General features: G+C 41.7%; 1 protein-coding gene across 9 annotated transcripts in view; it reads right to left on the bottom strand.

Moving 5' to 3' along the window:
- The window catches only part of prdm16 (PR domain containing 16), a 173,104-nt gene extending 162,401 nt beyond the window's left edge, over positions 1 to 10,703 (bottom strand). For all 9 annotated transcript variants that reach the window (XM_061736466.1, XM_061736467.1, XM_061736470.1 and 6 more), the window contains exon 1: positions 10,481 to 10,703. In XM_061736466.1, coding sequence (XP_061592450.1) covers positions 10,481 to 10,517 — 37 coding nt within the window. In that variant the 5' untranslated portion in view covers positions 10,518 to 10,703. The remainder of the gene's footprint in view (positions 1 to 10,480) is intronic.
- Positions 10,704 to 18,751: the final 8,048 nt, after the last annotated feature.

Here is an 18,751-nt window from a genome sequence, read left to right as displayed (position 1 = left end):
TGAGTCAGGAAAAGTATTTTTTTGAGAAACTATAAGTTGTCAGAGAATGACACTTCAGTTGAGTTTTCCATTTTATCTGAAAGGGAACCAAGCAGAAGCAGTGCGTAAGGAACCAAGATGGCCACTCTCCACCTTTGACATTATCAGGAAATCTTAAGAGTTTTGCCCTCCTGGAGAGCGAAGGAAAGTGAAGGTCACTGACATTACTTTTACCGATTACCTTTGGAGTGCAGCTGCATGGGAGGGTTGTGGGGGGGTGAATGGTGGCCTTTGAGGCTATGAGGCTTTGTGCTCCCTGGTGGAGAGCAGCCTGACAGCCTTAGCTGAGTGGAGGCCAGAGGTCAGACGGGCCATGTGATAAGGCATTAGAGACCTGCATATCGGGCCCCCAAATGAAGAGGCCTGAAAAATCTCAAGCCCCCCCACACCCCACCCCCCCCTATCCCTTTCTCTGTCTCTTCTCCTCCTTTCTTTTCCTTTTCCCATCTCTCTCTCGCTCTCTCTCCATTTCTGGATACAAAATGCCATTTGTTGTCCGTCAGTCAGTAGCGCAGGGCCCGGGTCGGGTCCGGCGCTGAAAGCTCCATTCACACACCCTCTCACCCAAGGATGTTTTTGCAATTCAATATTTTCACACGCAGGCAGCCTCGCCGTTACTTTGGAACCATACACTTGGCAGGATGAGGCTGGGGGCCTCTGGGACAGAGGGCCTGAGAGGTGGAGGAGAAGGGGTCAGCACAGAGGAATCCTAGTGTCGGGAGGGGATGGGCTGTGTGACGGCTAATGGGCCATCTTGAAATGTTTTGGCCAAGTTCTCTCCTACACCTATACCACACGAACAAGTGTGCACTCATCACCAACTGTTACATACACACTCCGACCTACTCATCATTTCACAACCAATCTGACTTCAGGTTAACACGTTGGGCTCTTATTTCCTTTGTCAAAATTTCTTGTTAATATCATCAAACTGCCTCACCAAGGGAAGACATTGGGAAATTTCCACATCAAATGATCGAAATGGATTGAGAATATGCTTTCTTAGTTGTTTTTTAGCAGAGATTATCAACCAGTAAGCCTCCATAAAAGAAAAAAACAAGATTGCACTTCAAGAAAGTCTCATTTTCACAAAACAATTCAGGATTTGCTTAGCATACAGAGTGGCTGAGGTAAGTGGGGCTGGTGGAGGCGATGGTGGTGGATACATTGTGAGGGAATTCCTGATATATTCATCCTGTGCACCACACTCCACTTAATGAAATTAAATCAAGCCAGTACAAGCCCTTTGCCCCCTGAGAATTCAGTAATCAACATGCCAACAGTTTTCATTTTGAATGAAAATAAATGGCAGCTGGTGATATGGGCCTAATTGAGTTGCACCAGAGAAGAGCTGGGAGAGAAGAGAAACTTCCAGCAGGGATGCAGAATATCCAATTTTAAAGGACAACAAAGCCCGAGAAAGGTAGTTGAATAAGTGCCAGCATTTATCTGGGGGCCACTACCTCATTTCCACTTACTCCTCCCTGTTGTATCGATCATACTCACAAAGAAAGTTGGCCAAGTATAAAGAAAATGGAGAAGTGGTGAGCCCTCTGAGCCAGCGCCTGGCAGGGTCACTGGATAATGACAGCTCAATTACTGTGAATCTCCTTGTATACTCTCCTCCCCGTACAATCCCCACAACCGTCCCACCCTGCTCTGCAAATTTGTCAAACTCGCCAAAATGATGGGTCTGACAGTGTAATCGCTAACCGTCCCAGCCAACATGAAAGGGGTCTTTATCTGGCCAAATCAAAGAACCTGATCTCTGGGAGAAAAGGGTGAGGGGGGGATAGAGGGGGGAGGGCAGCTAGAGAAGAGAAATGTCCCGCTAGGCCCCTGTGAGACATGGAGATGTCTCTAATCCGCTTTAATGAGACATTGCTTGCCCATCTTTGGGGTAATGACAACACACAGTGAGAAAGACAGTGAGTTGTGGGGAGGGTGATACGAACGGGGGAGATAGAAGCAAAGATGGAGCCAAGGCTTTGAACTGGCGGCCTGATGAAAGGATACACAGCAGTGGGAGTTTAGAGCCGCGCTGCCTCTACACACCACTGTCTGTTTGGGAAGACAAGCAAACAGCCCAGGGGACGAAGCAGTTTGTCTGCTTATCATATCTGAACAGGATGAGCCATCATCAACTGTGTCGCAGAGGGAATGGGAATAGACTGTGTGGGTATGCACATGTGCGCAACAACTGAGATGAGCCACAACGCAAGCAAGAAAATGCAAATATTCTCTCATTTACTTTGACTTTTGTTATACTGCACAAATGATAAACTACAGATATATCCTATTTTTTGTAATCAACCAAATGCCCTTTGTTAACGGACAACTGGTCTGGTTTTTAGCCCTGAATCACACTCCAACTAAAGTTGAAGGAAGAATAAATTAAAGCTTGTAATAAGGTGAAAAAAGAACAACCATAAGATCACAGTCTTCAACATAATGTTCCTTCCATCTGGTGACGTCAACAAGCCATTGTCGTCATTTGGTACAATTTAAGTTCAAAAGACCAGCAGATGATCTTCAGTATGTCACAAGTGAGAAAATGAATGAAAAACTATTTAAGATTGTTTAAAAAAAAAAGTTAAAATATCATCAAATGGTTTAAAGAATCTAAGAGATTTTCAGTCTGTAAAATCTGTAAAATCTTTTTCAAGCATTAAAATACAGAGTTACCCTCACAAATGCCATGTAAAGTTTTAATGTGCCTCGTGCTAAACTTGCTGGTATCTCTGGGCTTGAATGCAGCTGTGATGAATCATCACACAGTGGAAACATGTAATCAGTATTCCCGATGTCTTCAGGAGGAACTGGAGATTGAGTGCATTGGACAAAAAGACAAAAGTGATCATTCAGAGGGTTTCCAGCAACAAGTCCAGAAGCCAGGCTCTGTATAAGGTTGTATCAGTGTCCTTGGCAAATATAATTTAGTTAAGTGATAAAGTGCAGAAGAAGTACATTAGACTTTGAATCAACATTTGATATCTTCTCAAGACAATATGGTTTCCAGGGACATACATGCATTTTTCATCAAGATGATGCAGATTACAGAGGAATGAGAGGTACTGGACCGGCTTGCCTGCAGTCCTGACCTGTCCCTAATGTAACAATGGTCCACTGCTGCTGCACACTTTGAAACATATTTACAGGAAGCATCACATAAACACACACACACACAAACAAATGATGTACTTAATTGCTTTTTATCGTTGCTGCCAGAACCTCTTGTAAATAATGGCACCATTAGGGTGTAATCGAAACTTTCCTTTTTCAAAATGTTTTAATGCATTTCAAGAATTCAGGAATAGATGAACATCAAGAAAATGAAATGATGCTGATGAGATAAAACAATAGTTATATTATGTTTAAACACTTTGAAATTCAATCAAAGTTATCATAAACATAAACCCAACGGCATGTTTTTATTATTATTTGCATTGTCCATGCCATCCCAACCTTTTCTGATTTGCGATGGTGCATATTTTAATTATTTCCTTTTCTTTTTTTGTATTCATCTTTCACATATTAGGTCAAAGTACACTTAAACAGAGACCATGAAGTAAGCGAAACAAGGAACATAACGGACACTGAGCTCAGGAATTGACAAACAGAAAGCGTATTAGAGATCTGAGAGTGAAAAGGAGGGGGGAAAGCTGAAGTGTCTGTGTATGTGTGTGTGTGTTGGGGGGGTAATACCAAATAAATCAGGATTAGACCCACATAAGACTAGTCACAATGTTAGGCAATCCCTGGGATATCACAATGTTGGGGGGGTGGGGGGGTGTCATGAGTGCGGCTAGAACACGCCAATTAAGGACTCGACACATTTACCCCTTGTTTTGCAAACAAAACACACTGCTTAACAGCGGGTGGTGCACAGTCCCACCAGACACACTTAGAGATACCAATTTAGCGTTACTCAGCATACTCGGATGTAAAGATGGTCAGAGTCATATCCTGACCATCCTAAGGGAAGTTTTGTGTGTATTCTTAGCCCCTGGGAGACTGGAAAGAATCTTCTAGACACAAAGACTCAGTGTTTGAATGTCATTTGATAAACAGCCACAAAATGCACTTAAATTCAGTGTAATTTTGGATTTTATGTGGATTTTATTGTTCAAACTTATTCTTTGCTTAATACATAATATTATTTATTTTTGTCTATTTTTAACAAAACCCTGTCCCCAACTGCAGACTGAAAAAATAAACAGGGTACGGAGACGGACGAAAAACAGCAGGCTGCTAAAAATGAAAAAGAAAAAAAATAAAATAAACTCAGTGATATATCTTAATGTCTCCCCAACATGTCAAAGTCTGCACCCGCACGTGATTGGGAAGTTGTTTTTTTCCCAAACATGGCAGATGAGGTCACAGTGCAAAGTGGGAAAGAGCCATTTTTGCCAACTGGATAATGTGAGGTCAACGTATCAGTGGAATGAATGGGATTTGGAGCCATGTGCAAGGGCTTAATGCAACGGTATTTGTGTGTCAACTCATAATTTGACAATGGCAGCATGAGACTCGGCAGGAAACATGGGGCTCAAACGTGCGTGTCAGTCTGAGAGCGCCTGCGTGTGTCCAGGTGCCCACCCATTGCTTCACCTCGGACTTGGCCAAGGTCAAAGCTCGTAACGACGACAGGACCTCCGACAACTGTACAAAAGGGTGCGCGCGCCAATTCGCGCGCTCTCACACACATTTAGCCGGCCAACGGTGCCAGCTCCTGCTGTTTGGATGACATTTACACTCAACCTTTCGGGTTTGTGATTGATTGGGGTTAAACCATACCAATGCACCAAAAATCTGTCACCGCTGAGTTTTGTGCACATGTGTGTCCACGCAGGGTCCATCTGAGTTATATGTGTGGAAGCTTCCATGGCATGCACGTGTTGTTCCATAGCGGGGAGTTGGGAAAAGCCGGTCAAGTGTTTTCAAGCCTTCGGTGAGAGTCAATCAACACTGACGGGTCAATGTGACTTCATAATACTGGAAGACTACAACTGCAGCAATGTCCGATAACAGAACCAACAGCGAAGCACGGTCTTCGTTGTTTTCACGTGTATGCAGGGAAACATGGCAACTGTCCTGGACAGGAATATGCTGGTGATTCATTAAATGAAAGCAACATTTGCATTTGAAAGGATAACAACACATATATGTGGTTATAAGATGGCGAGACTTTCTGGATAACACAGCTTAAGGATAGAAAGCAAATATGAGATAGTCAAACAGAGGATACTGCAGAGAGTCGAACGAATAAAATCACACAGCTGGAGAAACTCGAATGTATTTCCCTTTGTTTAGGACTACACTCAATTAATGATTGATTCCTGTCCCTACATTTTGTTGTATTGTTTGGAGACTTTAGAGACTTCTACTATTTTTTTTTCTTTTTCTAAACCAAAATAAACGTGGCCAAAACAGTAGCAGGAGTAGCATGATTACAGCTGTAAGCGAAGGAATAACAATAAATGCATGTCTCATGAGATAAAGAACAAAAACTATTGCACTCATCAGAAATAAGAACTAAACGACAAAAAAAGGCACAAGAACAGCCATACATGTATTTAAGCAAATAGCTGCAAGATTAGAATGACGCCATTTAAATGAATTGGTCCTTGTATGTAAAACTTTCAGAGATTCAGTACATCATGTTTAGACTTTCCTCGATTCCATTTTCTGATTATTTCCTGCAAAGGAGAGGATCATCATCCATATTTTGTTACTGAGTAGGAGAACTGTCTATTCAGGCTACATTGTCATCTATGTTTCAGGATAACACTGAAACTCTTTAGAGCATTGCTCAAGAGTCTGCTCTCACAAAGCAATGGAAGATGAGGTTACAGCAAGAAATGCATCTGAATTTGTATCATGCTATGTGAATGAAATAATCAGTCGATGTTACTCAAACTGATATATATAAATAAATAAAATAAATAAATTGTGTGTGTATATATATATATATATATATATATATATATATATATATATATATATATATATATATATATATATATATATATATATATATACTGTATATATAATATGTTGTTTTTTTTAAGGATCTTGCCAAATGCACACAAAATTAGTTTAAATACGAGGAGGAAATGGATGTTGAAAAAGACTAAGTACCACACACCAGGATGAGGAGTGAACAACAAACTTCCATAATCGAGTACTTGTGTTGCAACTGTGGCCTTGCCAAGAGTGGACTGATGCAATTAGTTAGGCTGCACACTTTTTCAGTCATTCAAAAACTGACATAAATGGTCCTAAATAGAGTCCAAATGAAAGCACATACACCATGGCGAAGAAAGTACATAAGTATTCCTGTATCAAAAGCTGGATTTCATGAGCTAGATTGTTTTCAGAGGATGTGTGACCATTATTTCAGTTAAATGGAAATAAAAAATTACGAACCTGGTAATATCACTATTTCTTTTGTTTAACAAATGAAATATGGATGTGTCTTTTAAAGATATGACGTTGTAAACCTGGTGATACTGAATCAGGCAGCAGCAGATCACTGACGACATCCCACACAAACACCAGTAGCTGGGGATGCAACAGTTTGCTGTTCTGTTTCACCTATGAATAAAGATCTTTAACAATATTAAAATTGAAATAAAGTGAATTAAAAGGGCCTTAATATAATTAAAAGGCGTCATACGTTCATAAGAAACTAATCAAAACAGAAGAAAAATTATTAAATCTGAGGGTCAACAGAGAGGCGTTTTTGATGCTCTGACGTCAGCAAATAAGGCACCCACTGAGTCGCATTAGATTTTCTTTTCATTTGATGATCATTTTATGATCCTTCATATACGCCCTGGCTCTGATCTGTGAACATCACAGCTGCATGGCAACAACTCGTCGGAGACCCTGAGCGTTTGGCCAGAAGTTAAACATAGCTACCATTGTTGGTTTTAAAGTGTTATGGGTTGGGTTTTTATTACTTCTGTCAAAACATCAGAAGCCGTCGACTCAGGCAGGCACGTGACTGGGAGTATTAGCTAATAAATGTGCCTTTTATACAAAGATGATAAAAGATATCAGGACACTTGTATTATAGCTACAGTGTCAAGCAGAGCAAAGAAGAGGGGGTTGGCGGGACGGAAAAACTCTCGCACCATTTTATACCCAATAAATAAACCTTATAAGAAATGTGATGCTACGTCATTCTTTTGCATATGGGACATGTAATGCGGGCGACTGACGCGCGTGACGATTATCGGCGGCGCGTGGACTGAGTGCCTTTCTCTTTCTCCATAGGTGCTTGAGGAAATGTTGTTACACGTTTCCATTTGAATTATATTTCTCTTTGGGTTTCAGTGCAGAGGTCATTGTCTGTAATCCTGCAGGACAACGAGAGAGCAGTGAGTGTGTGTGTGTGTGTGTGTGTGTGTGTGTGTGTGTGTGTGTGTGTGTGTGTGTGTGTGTGTGTGTGTGTGTGTCAGTCATTCGTGCAAACACGTGCAGTGAAAAATAAATCCACACTCCTCACCCGACCGGAAGCCTTAATTGATCCAAAACCAATTTAAAGCTACAAATGGGCCCAGAAGAATGCCACACAAAAAAAAAGAAGAGGAAAAAAAAAACAGCCGCGAGGTGTTGAATTTTTCAAACACAATCAAACCCACGTTATAGTGAGCAGCCAGAAGTTGAACACACATACAAATAATGCCGAACTTTAATTTGAGGTATTGAACTTCCAGGTGCCAAAAGCGATTACAGAGTCAGCTTGGTTCTTCACTCTCTGCAAGACTGCCCGTATGGATTTTTAGTTTAGATAGCACGAGGCCAAGCCTTTTGCTAAATCCAGGCAACTTCATAAAATGGGATGCAGTCTGGGATTTTTTTCTTCGTTTTTTAGATAAATAGATGAATAATAGGAAGGCAGATAATTAAAAAAGAAATATGGTTGTTAACAATTTCAATGTAAAACAAATACGAATATTAAAAATGATTGATCTCAAAAGAAACGTATGTAAAAATAAAAATTTTAAATGAAATGAAAATGAAAGAAAATCTGCATTCTTTTCATTAAATAAAAATCCAACACCCGTGAGAGTGTAATTCTATGAGCATGAAAGCCACAACCGAGCAGTCGTGCTGCTGCCAGCGCAACATGTTAACGACGCGGCAGCATATTAGTGATCAATGCAAGCCTTCGTTAAGGCACATGCACGTCCACATCGAAGCCTGCACGGTGGTGGACTTAAACGTGTATGGCGTCCTGACTTCGAGTCACAACGTGCAATCGGACAAGAGAAGAAATTAGAAGCGATGGTTAAAAGTAAAATGATAAAACAACTGGTAGATATTTGCTGCGGGCCTGCTGCACTATGAGATAATAGTTTTTTTACCTATGAGTCAAGAAAGGCAAAACAAAAAAAAAAAAACAGAAAGGCCAAAAAAAAATCTCGCATGTGTGATATTCAAAGGCTGAGGTCTCGTGTGCTTTGAATGGTTAGAACAAGATATTTTTCATGCGTGCTGCCTGCTCTGCTTTTCCTATTGCTGCAGCACAACAGACCTGAGGCCTCCGGGCTGCAGCCTGCGGAGGCTTTCAGTGCTGCGACTACACTGCTACAAAGCCAGGTATTTGTGTTCATTAGCACCAGGATCAACAGCCTATCAAGGCTGTTAAGAGATCAAGACCAAGTGCAATTACTGGCAAGGAGCAGGATCCTCGACGTGTTTAAGTATTTTCACAAAGGAGCCCAATTAGAGTCTTGCGTTTCCCTAATTTTCTATTTCCTTTTCTTTCTTTGTCTTAAAACTGCACAGGAATCTGATGCACTCATAAAAAAATAACAAGCAATACCAAACTGTGGTGAATGATAATAATAATAATAATAATAATAATAATAATAATAATAATAATAATAATAATAATAATAATAAATGATTATTATTATTATTTTCTAATTTATTTTTCTACTTTATTTTTATCAATTTGAATGCACCGGCTCTGAAATCGTCGCTGAAAATGTCATAACAATGAAAACTGATCCTTAGTTGCACTCAACTTAAACACATGCGGTGGAGTTCGCTAAAAACAAAGGCGAGGAAGCGTATTATTCATTTCAGTTTAGGTCTGAAATCGTTTTTGTATGTATATATGTAGTGTAACAATGACGTCCAGGTTCACTTTGACTTAACAAGTGCAGTGGTAATGTTTTTGAAGGCCTTAAATAATAAACACAAGCATGCGCAACATGCAGAAAATATCAATCCTGTTCATGGATACATATTTTATGCCCTGAATAAAAAAAATGCACGTGCTATTTTTTAACTGCATTTAAAAAAACCTATACAAGGAAAGCAATAGTGTCCAATAAATAAATACATATGTCAAAGAAAATAGCAGCAGGCCTTAACAGGTCTTTGTGTCGTTAAGCGTTCGTCTTTCAGCCGCATTAAATATACAGACTGGCCCACATATCAGACCTTAGAAAACAAAGTTCATTCAAGCGAGAAGGAAAACTCGGTTCAAATAAACGCAATGCCTGAATCGATGCATCAACAATAAACAAACGTCAAAACAATAAACATGGTCCCCTCCAAAGCTACAAAGTGCTCATGTTTCTAAAAGTGAATACATGAATTTTTCCGCGTGACGCCAGCAGCAGTCCACTAGGAAGGAGCAGTGTAGTATGGGCGCTTTCAAGACACATTATTGATTGGCATTCCCTCGAGGAGGAACCAGTCTGCAGCAGTCCGGTGACACCGGGGACCAAACACAATTTGGCGGAGACCAACATCTTCTGCGAGCTCAGCAGGACTGAAAAAGTCTGCGATAATACGTTTGCCCGCTTTTCCAAACTCACATCTCGGCGTCTCCGCTTGCAGGCTGGAGTCAAAGTGTGCGCCCAGCTCGGCGTGAGCTTTTTGCAGCAGCTCACAGCACAGCAGTGCCACAGCGCCCACTATTTCAAAAGCCTGGAATATTATTTCACAAGACCTGAAACGGCTCAATAAAAAAAAAAAAAAAAAAGTTACTATTCGTTTCGACAACTTTCTCGGCTTCTTCGGGAATGGGGATCTGCCCCTCTGCTGAACTCCGCCGACCACCGAAAAGAGGGGAAATATAACGAGCTGAGATTTAGACGGCGTTGTATATATATAGAGAGAGAGATATCTGTGCTTTCTAAAAAGGAGCGCGACCAACTTAAAGCACCGGCCGTGTTTCTCATCACACATGAAAGTTTGTGACACCGGAGCCAGCGCCGGAGAAGCGGGGCTGGAGCAGCCGTCGCGGCGCACATTTGTAGCAGGACCAAAAAAAAAAGTTAACTCTGGACAAAGAGACGCACCATCCTCTTTTAAGGCTCTGGCAAATGACAAGGACACAGTGGACGCGTACGAAGCCGCGGGGAGTTTGGAGCCGGCGCCTGAACGCGGTAAGAAGGGGAAAGATAAGACCTACTTTTGGCCAGTTTTCTCGCCCTCGCCTTGGATCTCATCTTGTCGGCTTGTAGATTCCTCTCGTCGTCCTCCGTGAGCCCAGAAGCAGCAACAACACTATCTTCATCTCACCAGCATTGTCAGTTTGGACACCTTCGCACATGCGCACAGGCCATTCAATCTGACACCCTCGCCGGGGCCAAAAAACTTTCCAATGTATTCATCATCATCACTTTTTTTTTTGTCCTATCGTCTCCCCTTTAGATCACTTATCTCTTCCCCTCCTCCTCTTCCTCCTCCTCTTGCTCTCTCTTCAACATCTCACCTCTCCTCCCTCCCCCCATGCCATCCCCTCATTCTCGTCCCCCTTCTCACCCCTGCTACACCCCCAACCCGCCCCATTCACGTCCCGCCAGCGCCGGCTTGGATTTTCTTTTTCTTTTTTTTTTTTTTCTTTACCCCCTTTAACAGAGACTGCTTGGTTTTCTCCAACACAGCGCTGGATACAGTGAGGTATGGCGCCGAGGTCAAGGTCGTATTATGATAACACTGAAAAGCATGACTTACATGTATTAATCCTATAATCATTGTTATCATTATGATTATTACTGAGTACAAATGTTTTTTATTGTTTTTTTATCCTTACAATATTCTTGCCATAGATGTTAACGAAATAATTCTCTCTCTCTTTTTTTTTTTTTTAATTTTACAGATCTGTAGAAGGTTTTGCTGACACCGTCCACCCCGCTGAGGTCTGATCGCGGTGCCAAAAAGTGCTCGAGTTGCAAGTTGCGGTTATTTTTAACTTCATTAACGCACATGCGGGCGAAAATAGGCGCAAGGCTCGATTGTTGCAGCAACTTTACAAGCTACGGTTCGGATGCGTGTGTGTGTGTGTGTTGTGTGAGTGAGTGTGCGCCAGTGCGTGTGTCAGAGAGAGAGTGTTGCTTTCTGTGCGTAAACCTTGTTGCCCTCAGGATAACCAGCAGCCAGCAGCTGTTTGACGCAGGCATGGAGCCTCCACCAGCACTGGGGACAAGTCCAGGCTCTTTTCTTTTCTTTTTTTTTTTCCTCTTTCCCTCTACGCTCACATTTGTAACAATTGTATCTGCAGCAGTTGTTTCTTGAAGGAGGGTTCGTGCTCGCTCCTGGCAACACGCTCCGCAGGTTGTGCAGCGCAGGTCACCTGAAGAGAAGGTGGAAACACCGCAGTCTTCCTCTGTGCCAAATGTGACTTTTGCTTTTGCACCTGTTTGTTTGTTCCCTGCAGGCAGGAGGAGAACCCGCGTCCAGCAACTCCGGGAACTACCAGGTAATAGAGTTAATATTTACATTTCAAAATTTCCGTTTCGAAAATTATGTATTTTATGTATTATGTGGCACATAATTCTGTTCGTCGTAGAGTTTAGGCAGTAGGATGCATTCCGGCATGTATGCAGTAATTTATATTATTAAATTGTATTAAAAGATAGCCTACATGTTGTTATTATAATAATAATAATTATTGATAATCATTACCTCAGAATAATTTAGTTTTTATTGATTCTTATGTCAAGTCTTTAAAAAGAAACAAAGGGTTTGAATTATATATATATATATATATATATATATATATATATATATATATATATATATATATATATTCCAATTGTTCTTGATGCTGGCAGGCAGGTTGTTGTATTCATGTGCCTGAGCCCTTCGCCCTCATGTCATATGGGAATGGTTTCCGTCTAGTTTAGCTGAATAAAGACGGCTCTATGTTTGAGTCTGTTAAAAAGCAGTGGTGATGGAGCAACTGCAGTCTGCTGGGAGAGCGAGCAGGATCAGTTGCTTGGACGATAATCCCACCACACTTTTATGGGATGTTTAAAAATCCATGAACACAAGTGAATATTATTATTATTATTATTATTATTATTATTATTATTATTATTACTATTATTTATCCTATGCCATACTTATTTCTGAACATTATAATTTAGCATCGTAGACTTCCTGATTTCTCTCCTTCACGCCAGGAACTGATGCTTTCTCAAGGATGTACATGAAACAATTGATCCAAATAAAGGCTTGAGCTCATCAAACACGTCTCCAGTCTATATTGGAGAGAAATCACCGTGGGACATGTCCCCTGACCTGTTGTGAAACGAAAGGCGTGATCATTAATCAATAATAATCATCAGGAATTAGCATACGTTTGCACTATATTAAGGAGTTGGTTTTACATCCAGCAGTCCAGGGGGTTTATGGACTGGGCCCTTCTACTCTCCCGGCACCTATTGAACAGGGAGCGCTAAATTGTTCCACATTATATATATATATATATATATATATATATATATATATATATATATATATGCAACTCTAGAATTAAGGACCAAGAAAAATATATAGGTGATTTATTCTAAGAACTCTAAGAGCTCCAGGCATTTAGCAGGACACAAAGGGAAGCAAGTCGATAGACAAATTATTGCTAAATCAGGTTATAGTGTACAAAGGTTTTGTTTGTTTCTTTCAATGTCCGAGGGTACCATGAGAGCACACAAACTATCAATAATTCATCGTATTAATCGATTGGTTTTATTGATGCTTTGTCCATTTCCATCAGATAAAAATAGAATCCAAAACAAAACCAAACAGGATTTTTTTTTTTTTTTTTTTTAGTTTGTCAGACTTATTTCCATTATCCGCCAGAAACAGTTCGGTTCTCTGAATATTTCCTGCACTGCATTGGCTCGGACAAATGATTTCTTATGATGCAACACCTTTTAAAAGGAGCAATTAACTGTGATTATGCTTGCAAAGAAAAGTGCTGCTGTCCGACACTGGTCCGTTGGGGATTACTTTTCTGCGCCATTTAAATGTCGACCTTTAAAGGTTTTGTGGAAACGTGGAGCGGCTGTGAGAGAGAGGCTCCAGTTTTGTTTTTAAAGATTTTTTCTTTTTTCTTTTCTTTTTTTTTTTTCCTGCCATGAGTGTTGAAGTTGCGCATGAAGGCTGAGCCACTGGCTCCGTCTCCGGAAGAGAGGTGTGCCGCTGCAACTAGTCCTCTCAGCGTCCCTCTCACTTTCATTAACCCCGCTTTTATTATAAAAAATGAAAAATAAGATAAAAGAGAAGCAGATGAGATTCATTATCAACTGAAAGTGAAAACAAACAAACATGCAAAAAAACAGCAGGATGCAATTAAACCCATTTGGATTACTGAATTATTGAGTCCATATTTACTGACCTGGTGACGGTATTATTTAGTCTGCGATCAAGTCGCTGCAGTCCGCATTGTTCCTAGTTTATAAACATATATTGTCTCTGCGGTCATCAGAGGCCCGTTCTGAACATGCCTGCGGCCTCTTTGTTTACAGTGGTCCAGTTTTACTAGAGGGACACATTTGCCTCAGTACTGTTGATTGTTCTCCGCCATCATCAGGAGGAAGACTCATAATCTGAACTCATCCTGTGACGGTTCCTTCGGAGAGTAACGCCGTATTCCATCACAATCCTTCATAAACCTCTGAGCCTTGTGCAACTACAGTTGCATGCACACATCAGCTTTCTTTCAGAAAACTACAGTCGCAATCACGAAAATGCTGCAGTCTCATAACCTGCAACATGTTTCACCAGTATTTCGTTTTTATCAATGGCATCAAGGGGGACCGACTCCAAAAATGTACACTAATCTAGGCGCGTGCGCCGGTGATACGTGTGCATGTGAGTTTACAACCGGTGAAACCGAAGCTCCCACCTCCTCACACTCTCTCACACATGGATCTAGACACAGATACACGCGCACATGCACACGCAGGCCTCTGAAACCCAAGCTTTATCCGCGGTGGAGGAGGCTCGGGGTCTCTGGATTAGACGTGACGCGCAGATAACATCAGCGCACATTAGATAGGTGAAACGGAGCACCTCGGGGTGCGGCGGGGAGGACATCACAACAGCCGCCGCGGGCCCCGCGGTGGACGCTGCGAGCATTGTAAATTTGCAAACTGTAATTCTGGCACAGTTCGTGTAATGGGAGAGTAAACACGGTAACTAGCTGTGGCACGGCGCTTGAACCTGGGAACTTCCACACGCACACACACACACACACACACACACACACACACACATGCACACACACACACACACACACACACACACACACACACACACACACACATGCACACATGCACGCACACACACACGCGCGCACACACACACATGCACACATGCACACTCCCTCTCTGGTCTATATCATGGGCTGTATGAGGAGGGTGATGATCCAATCCCCCTTTTGCATCATAATAAAATTAATATCAAAGTTTCTCATAAGAATAACCTCAACTCGTTTACATTAGGACCCAATCAGTCACAAAATCCATGCCTTTTTTTTTTTTTCTTGGAGTTTGGATTTTTCTTTCTGCGGCGGGCCAGCGGGCCGCTGCCTCCTTTCCTAATGAAACCCCCAGAAGCGGTCAGAGTGAAGCTGCCCTGGTAATTATAAGTCATTAATTGGGTTCAGGACCTTCCGCGTCTATGGGAAATGGGAAATCTGACCGCTAATCCAAGACATTTCTTTGGGGCCTTTTTTGCAGCGTTGTTAACATGCTGTCACAGAAACAGACGGTCGCTACCGAGAGCAGGAATATGAAGAGGTTAGAGGGCACAAACTGCAGATACAGGCGCTCTGCAGGAGGCCAGAACCGAAGCAAAGTTTCCAAAGACGCGCACCTGGAGAACAAAGAGGCGTGTACTGCGCAGGATGTCTCAGACTGTTAATTTAGATGGTGAAATTTAGGTTACACTGCAATTAATGCAGAGTGTAAAATATTTTTGGCAACAGATTTAATTGCAATTTGAGCTAAATTGATGCATTCAAGCATTCTATAGCCTATAATTCATATTCGAAATAACAAAAGTCATAAGAGATCAATTCAGCAAAGTCTGCAAAATACATTTACTTAGTCGGTTAATTTAAAACACTACTGACTCACATTCTGGCTCCATCAGACCAAAACAAAACCATAAGGCTAAATGCTTTAAGGCCTAATCATTTTCGCCTTTCATTCTGGTCTCAAAAGTAAGACTTGAACTTTATGACACCGTCTGATTTATTGTAGGAACAAACCCAAACAAACTATCCAAAATATGTAATGTTAACAGTAGCAGTTGCATGCTTTTCTCCCCACATTTTCGTTCAACAGCCAACAAAAAAAATAGTTTTATTACGTCACCGCCTACAAATTAAGACATTTATTATTGACTAATAAACAATATATTTGATCCCAGAAAAATCAAGTTTGGTCCGACGATGCGTTTGAAACTGTAAACAAAGCGTAGGAAAAAAAAAAAAACTAATTAAATCTGTTGGGAAATTAGTTGCAGCTCCGAAAAGAAAGGGAAAAAAATAGCTTTTCTCTCATCCCATCATCATTAAGGTTGTTGTTTTTAATTAATCGCTCGTTGATGTCGCCATCCATTTTTCCGCAGATCAGAGGAGCGAGCAGCCGACAACCCCACTAAACAAATGCACATTAAAATATCGCCGGGAGGCTCGACTGAAAATTACCCCGACGTAGAAATGACCTTAATATGATGTAATCAATCACGCTGTCTGCTGGGACACTGGGAATCACAATGTTAATCTTTAGTTTGGAGCGGTGGGGGGGAATGGCCTGTCATATTTCATGCAGCCAAAGGAGCGCACGGCTCATGTAAGTTCAGGGACATGCTCGTGATTGTGTGGCATCTCACTGTCACAACACGTGTTTGCGTTAAATGATCAAGGAAAAATAGAAATATTCATTTAGATTTCAGGTGAAACAGAATGCCTTCCGAATTTTTTAAAACAATAGTGTCAAAAAGCAGATACATCTTATACTGTAAATATTTCCCACTTAAAAGGTCTGACATATGAATATATTCAAACAAATTAATCAATGGAATATTTAAAAACATAGCAAAGATTATTAAAGGCATATTTCATTTTAAAATTTAAATAGATTTTAGTTTGTACATTTAAAAAAAAATCAAAGTAAGTCAATAGAATTTTCACAAATGTGCCAAAATAAATTCTCTGAATGAAAGAAATAATCACAAATCTGATAGGCTGTTAAACTATCCTATGACTCTCACAGAATTAAATGCTACTGTAGACAGCAATTAACAGGGCTAAAGTCGGTGGGGGCAGTTGTGCAGAATAAGTCGAGTAGGAACCAATCACGGACCTGGATGTATTAAGAACATACACACAACTTGGCAAGCTATAAGAGGCTCATGTGGGCAGCATCAAGTGCTGAGCCCGGTGCATGTTATCATTAACAACTGTGGACAGACAGAACAGGCCGAGCCCACAAGTGTCCATTTCACACCAGCCTGGCATGGCAGTGGGCTGGAGCCGCCAGCCCTCAGCGGCCCTTTGCAGCTCTGCAGCTCCTGGGTTTTCTGGTTCTCATCTTCCAAACGGACCCCCTTGAAAGTCTAACCTGAGATGTGTTCTCACCTCCTGTACAGATCTGATTGTTGATATTAATGTCAGCATACTGACGGAGACGTGTGCAGTTTCAAAGTGGAACTGAATAAAAGGTGTTTAATATTTTGCTGCTGATTTTATGTAACATGTATTTGTAAAACCTCTGTGTATGTTCAATTTATTTTGTGTTCAAAGAGACATTAAATCTTCAGGATGCTACCCTGCAAGGTTTTTAAAAAAAGGCAATTAAACTATAATAATTATATAAACAGTAAAATATGTTTTGTAAATTATGAGCATACTATTGATTGTACGGTACATTTTCAGCTAAAAAGACAAAACTAATCAAACTCAAAGATATACCCCTTTTCTTTCAAGACTTGTTTCTTTTTCAGATTTTGAGCCCCTAATAAATATTCAACATATCTACTCAGATTCCCAAACAGCTTCAGATCTCGGCCCATACGCAGCCACAGAAACAGGCACAATGCATAATAATGTTGTGTGGGGAATGACGTCACCATTACCAGAAATAGTGGGGCCCCAGAGCACAGCGTATGGATGTGAAAAGGCTCATACGGTAGGAGGGGACGTCCTTTGCCCAGTTCTGAAGACAAAACATGCAATCCACATGTCATACATGGTCCCGAATAAATAAATCACAATTCCTGATTCAACCCAAAAAAAAATTCATCATTAAACGAATATGCAAGTCTTTCACTTGAAGATGTTGCAGATTCACCGTCTCTAACCCAAATCCATCCGTCTTGTTAACACCCTCAGGCCGAATGTCCCCACTGCAGAAGGGATTTGCGTCGTTAAAAATTCAGACAAATACCAAATAAACCTTACCTGAATCAAATCTTCACAGAGACCCGCCTTCGAGTGCATGCACGCAGAGCCGTGCCGCTGCATTGTGCTCAGAGGAAAACATTTCCGAGTTATCCTCTTTACCCCACAGGAGTGGATGGCTTTCCAGCAAGAGAAAAATTAAGTTAAGCCAAGCTACAGAGTTACACTTAAAAATCTGACATCACATGGGAAACAAACCATAAAATGACAAACACTCTACAACCCCCCCCCCAAAAAAAAGGGAAAAAAAGACCAGTGACTGTAACACAAACAATGTACCGTATTTTCGCGACCATATGGCGCACTGTGTGGAAAGGCGCACCCTCAGTTTTGTGTGTCATTTTTGGTTTTAAAACACACATACGGCGCACCGACCCAAAAGGCGCCGTCTAAGGAGACGGAGCTGCAGACACGCGCACTGCAAAACACACACGCGCTAAAAATACAGCGGAAGCAAAACTTAGTTTGATATTTTGTTTCACTTTTCACATCAATCAAACCCTTCAAAGGTTCATATTCTGTTTCTGCATTAAAGAATTTTAAAAAACCACCGGGTTGCTGCACAAACCTGTCTCAGCCACTGATCATCTCCTCATCCATCCAGCCCTTTTCATTTCACTCTGGCTGGAAAAGTCTCTTTAGGGAACGCTTTTCTTTTAAAAATCCCGACCGCGGCGGACCCGGGTCCCGCTCCCCGTCTGCTCCCTCGCGCTGGACCGGGTCCGCTCCCCGTCTGCTCCCCCGCGCTGGACCGGGACCCGGGACCCGGGTCCCGGGTCCCGCTCCGCCCCCCCCCCGCGCTGGTCCCGCGGCGGTCCCGGGTCCCGCGTCCCGGGTCCCCCGCGCTGGACCCACTCACACACGCGCTGTCGGGGATCCGGTACCGGGTTGTAGCCTATCTGACAGGAGCTCCGTTAATTCAGCTGCGCCAGTCCGAATTTCCAGACCTGTCTCGGCTTCTTGATCATCATCCCTTCATCCAGCCCC

This window comes from Cololabis saira, chromosome 12 (genome assembly GCF_033807715.1).
Source record: "Cololabis saira isolate AMF1-May2022 chromosome 12, fColSai1.1, whole genome shotgun sequence".
In the NCBI taxonomy this organism is placed as follows: Eukaryota; Metazoa; Chordata; class Actinopteri; order Beloniformes; family Belonidae; genus Cololabis; species Cololabis saira.
Note: the sequence above shows the minus strand (reverse complement) of the source record. Positions and strands in the feature narration are given on the sequence as shown.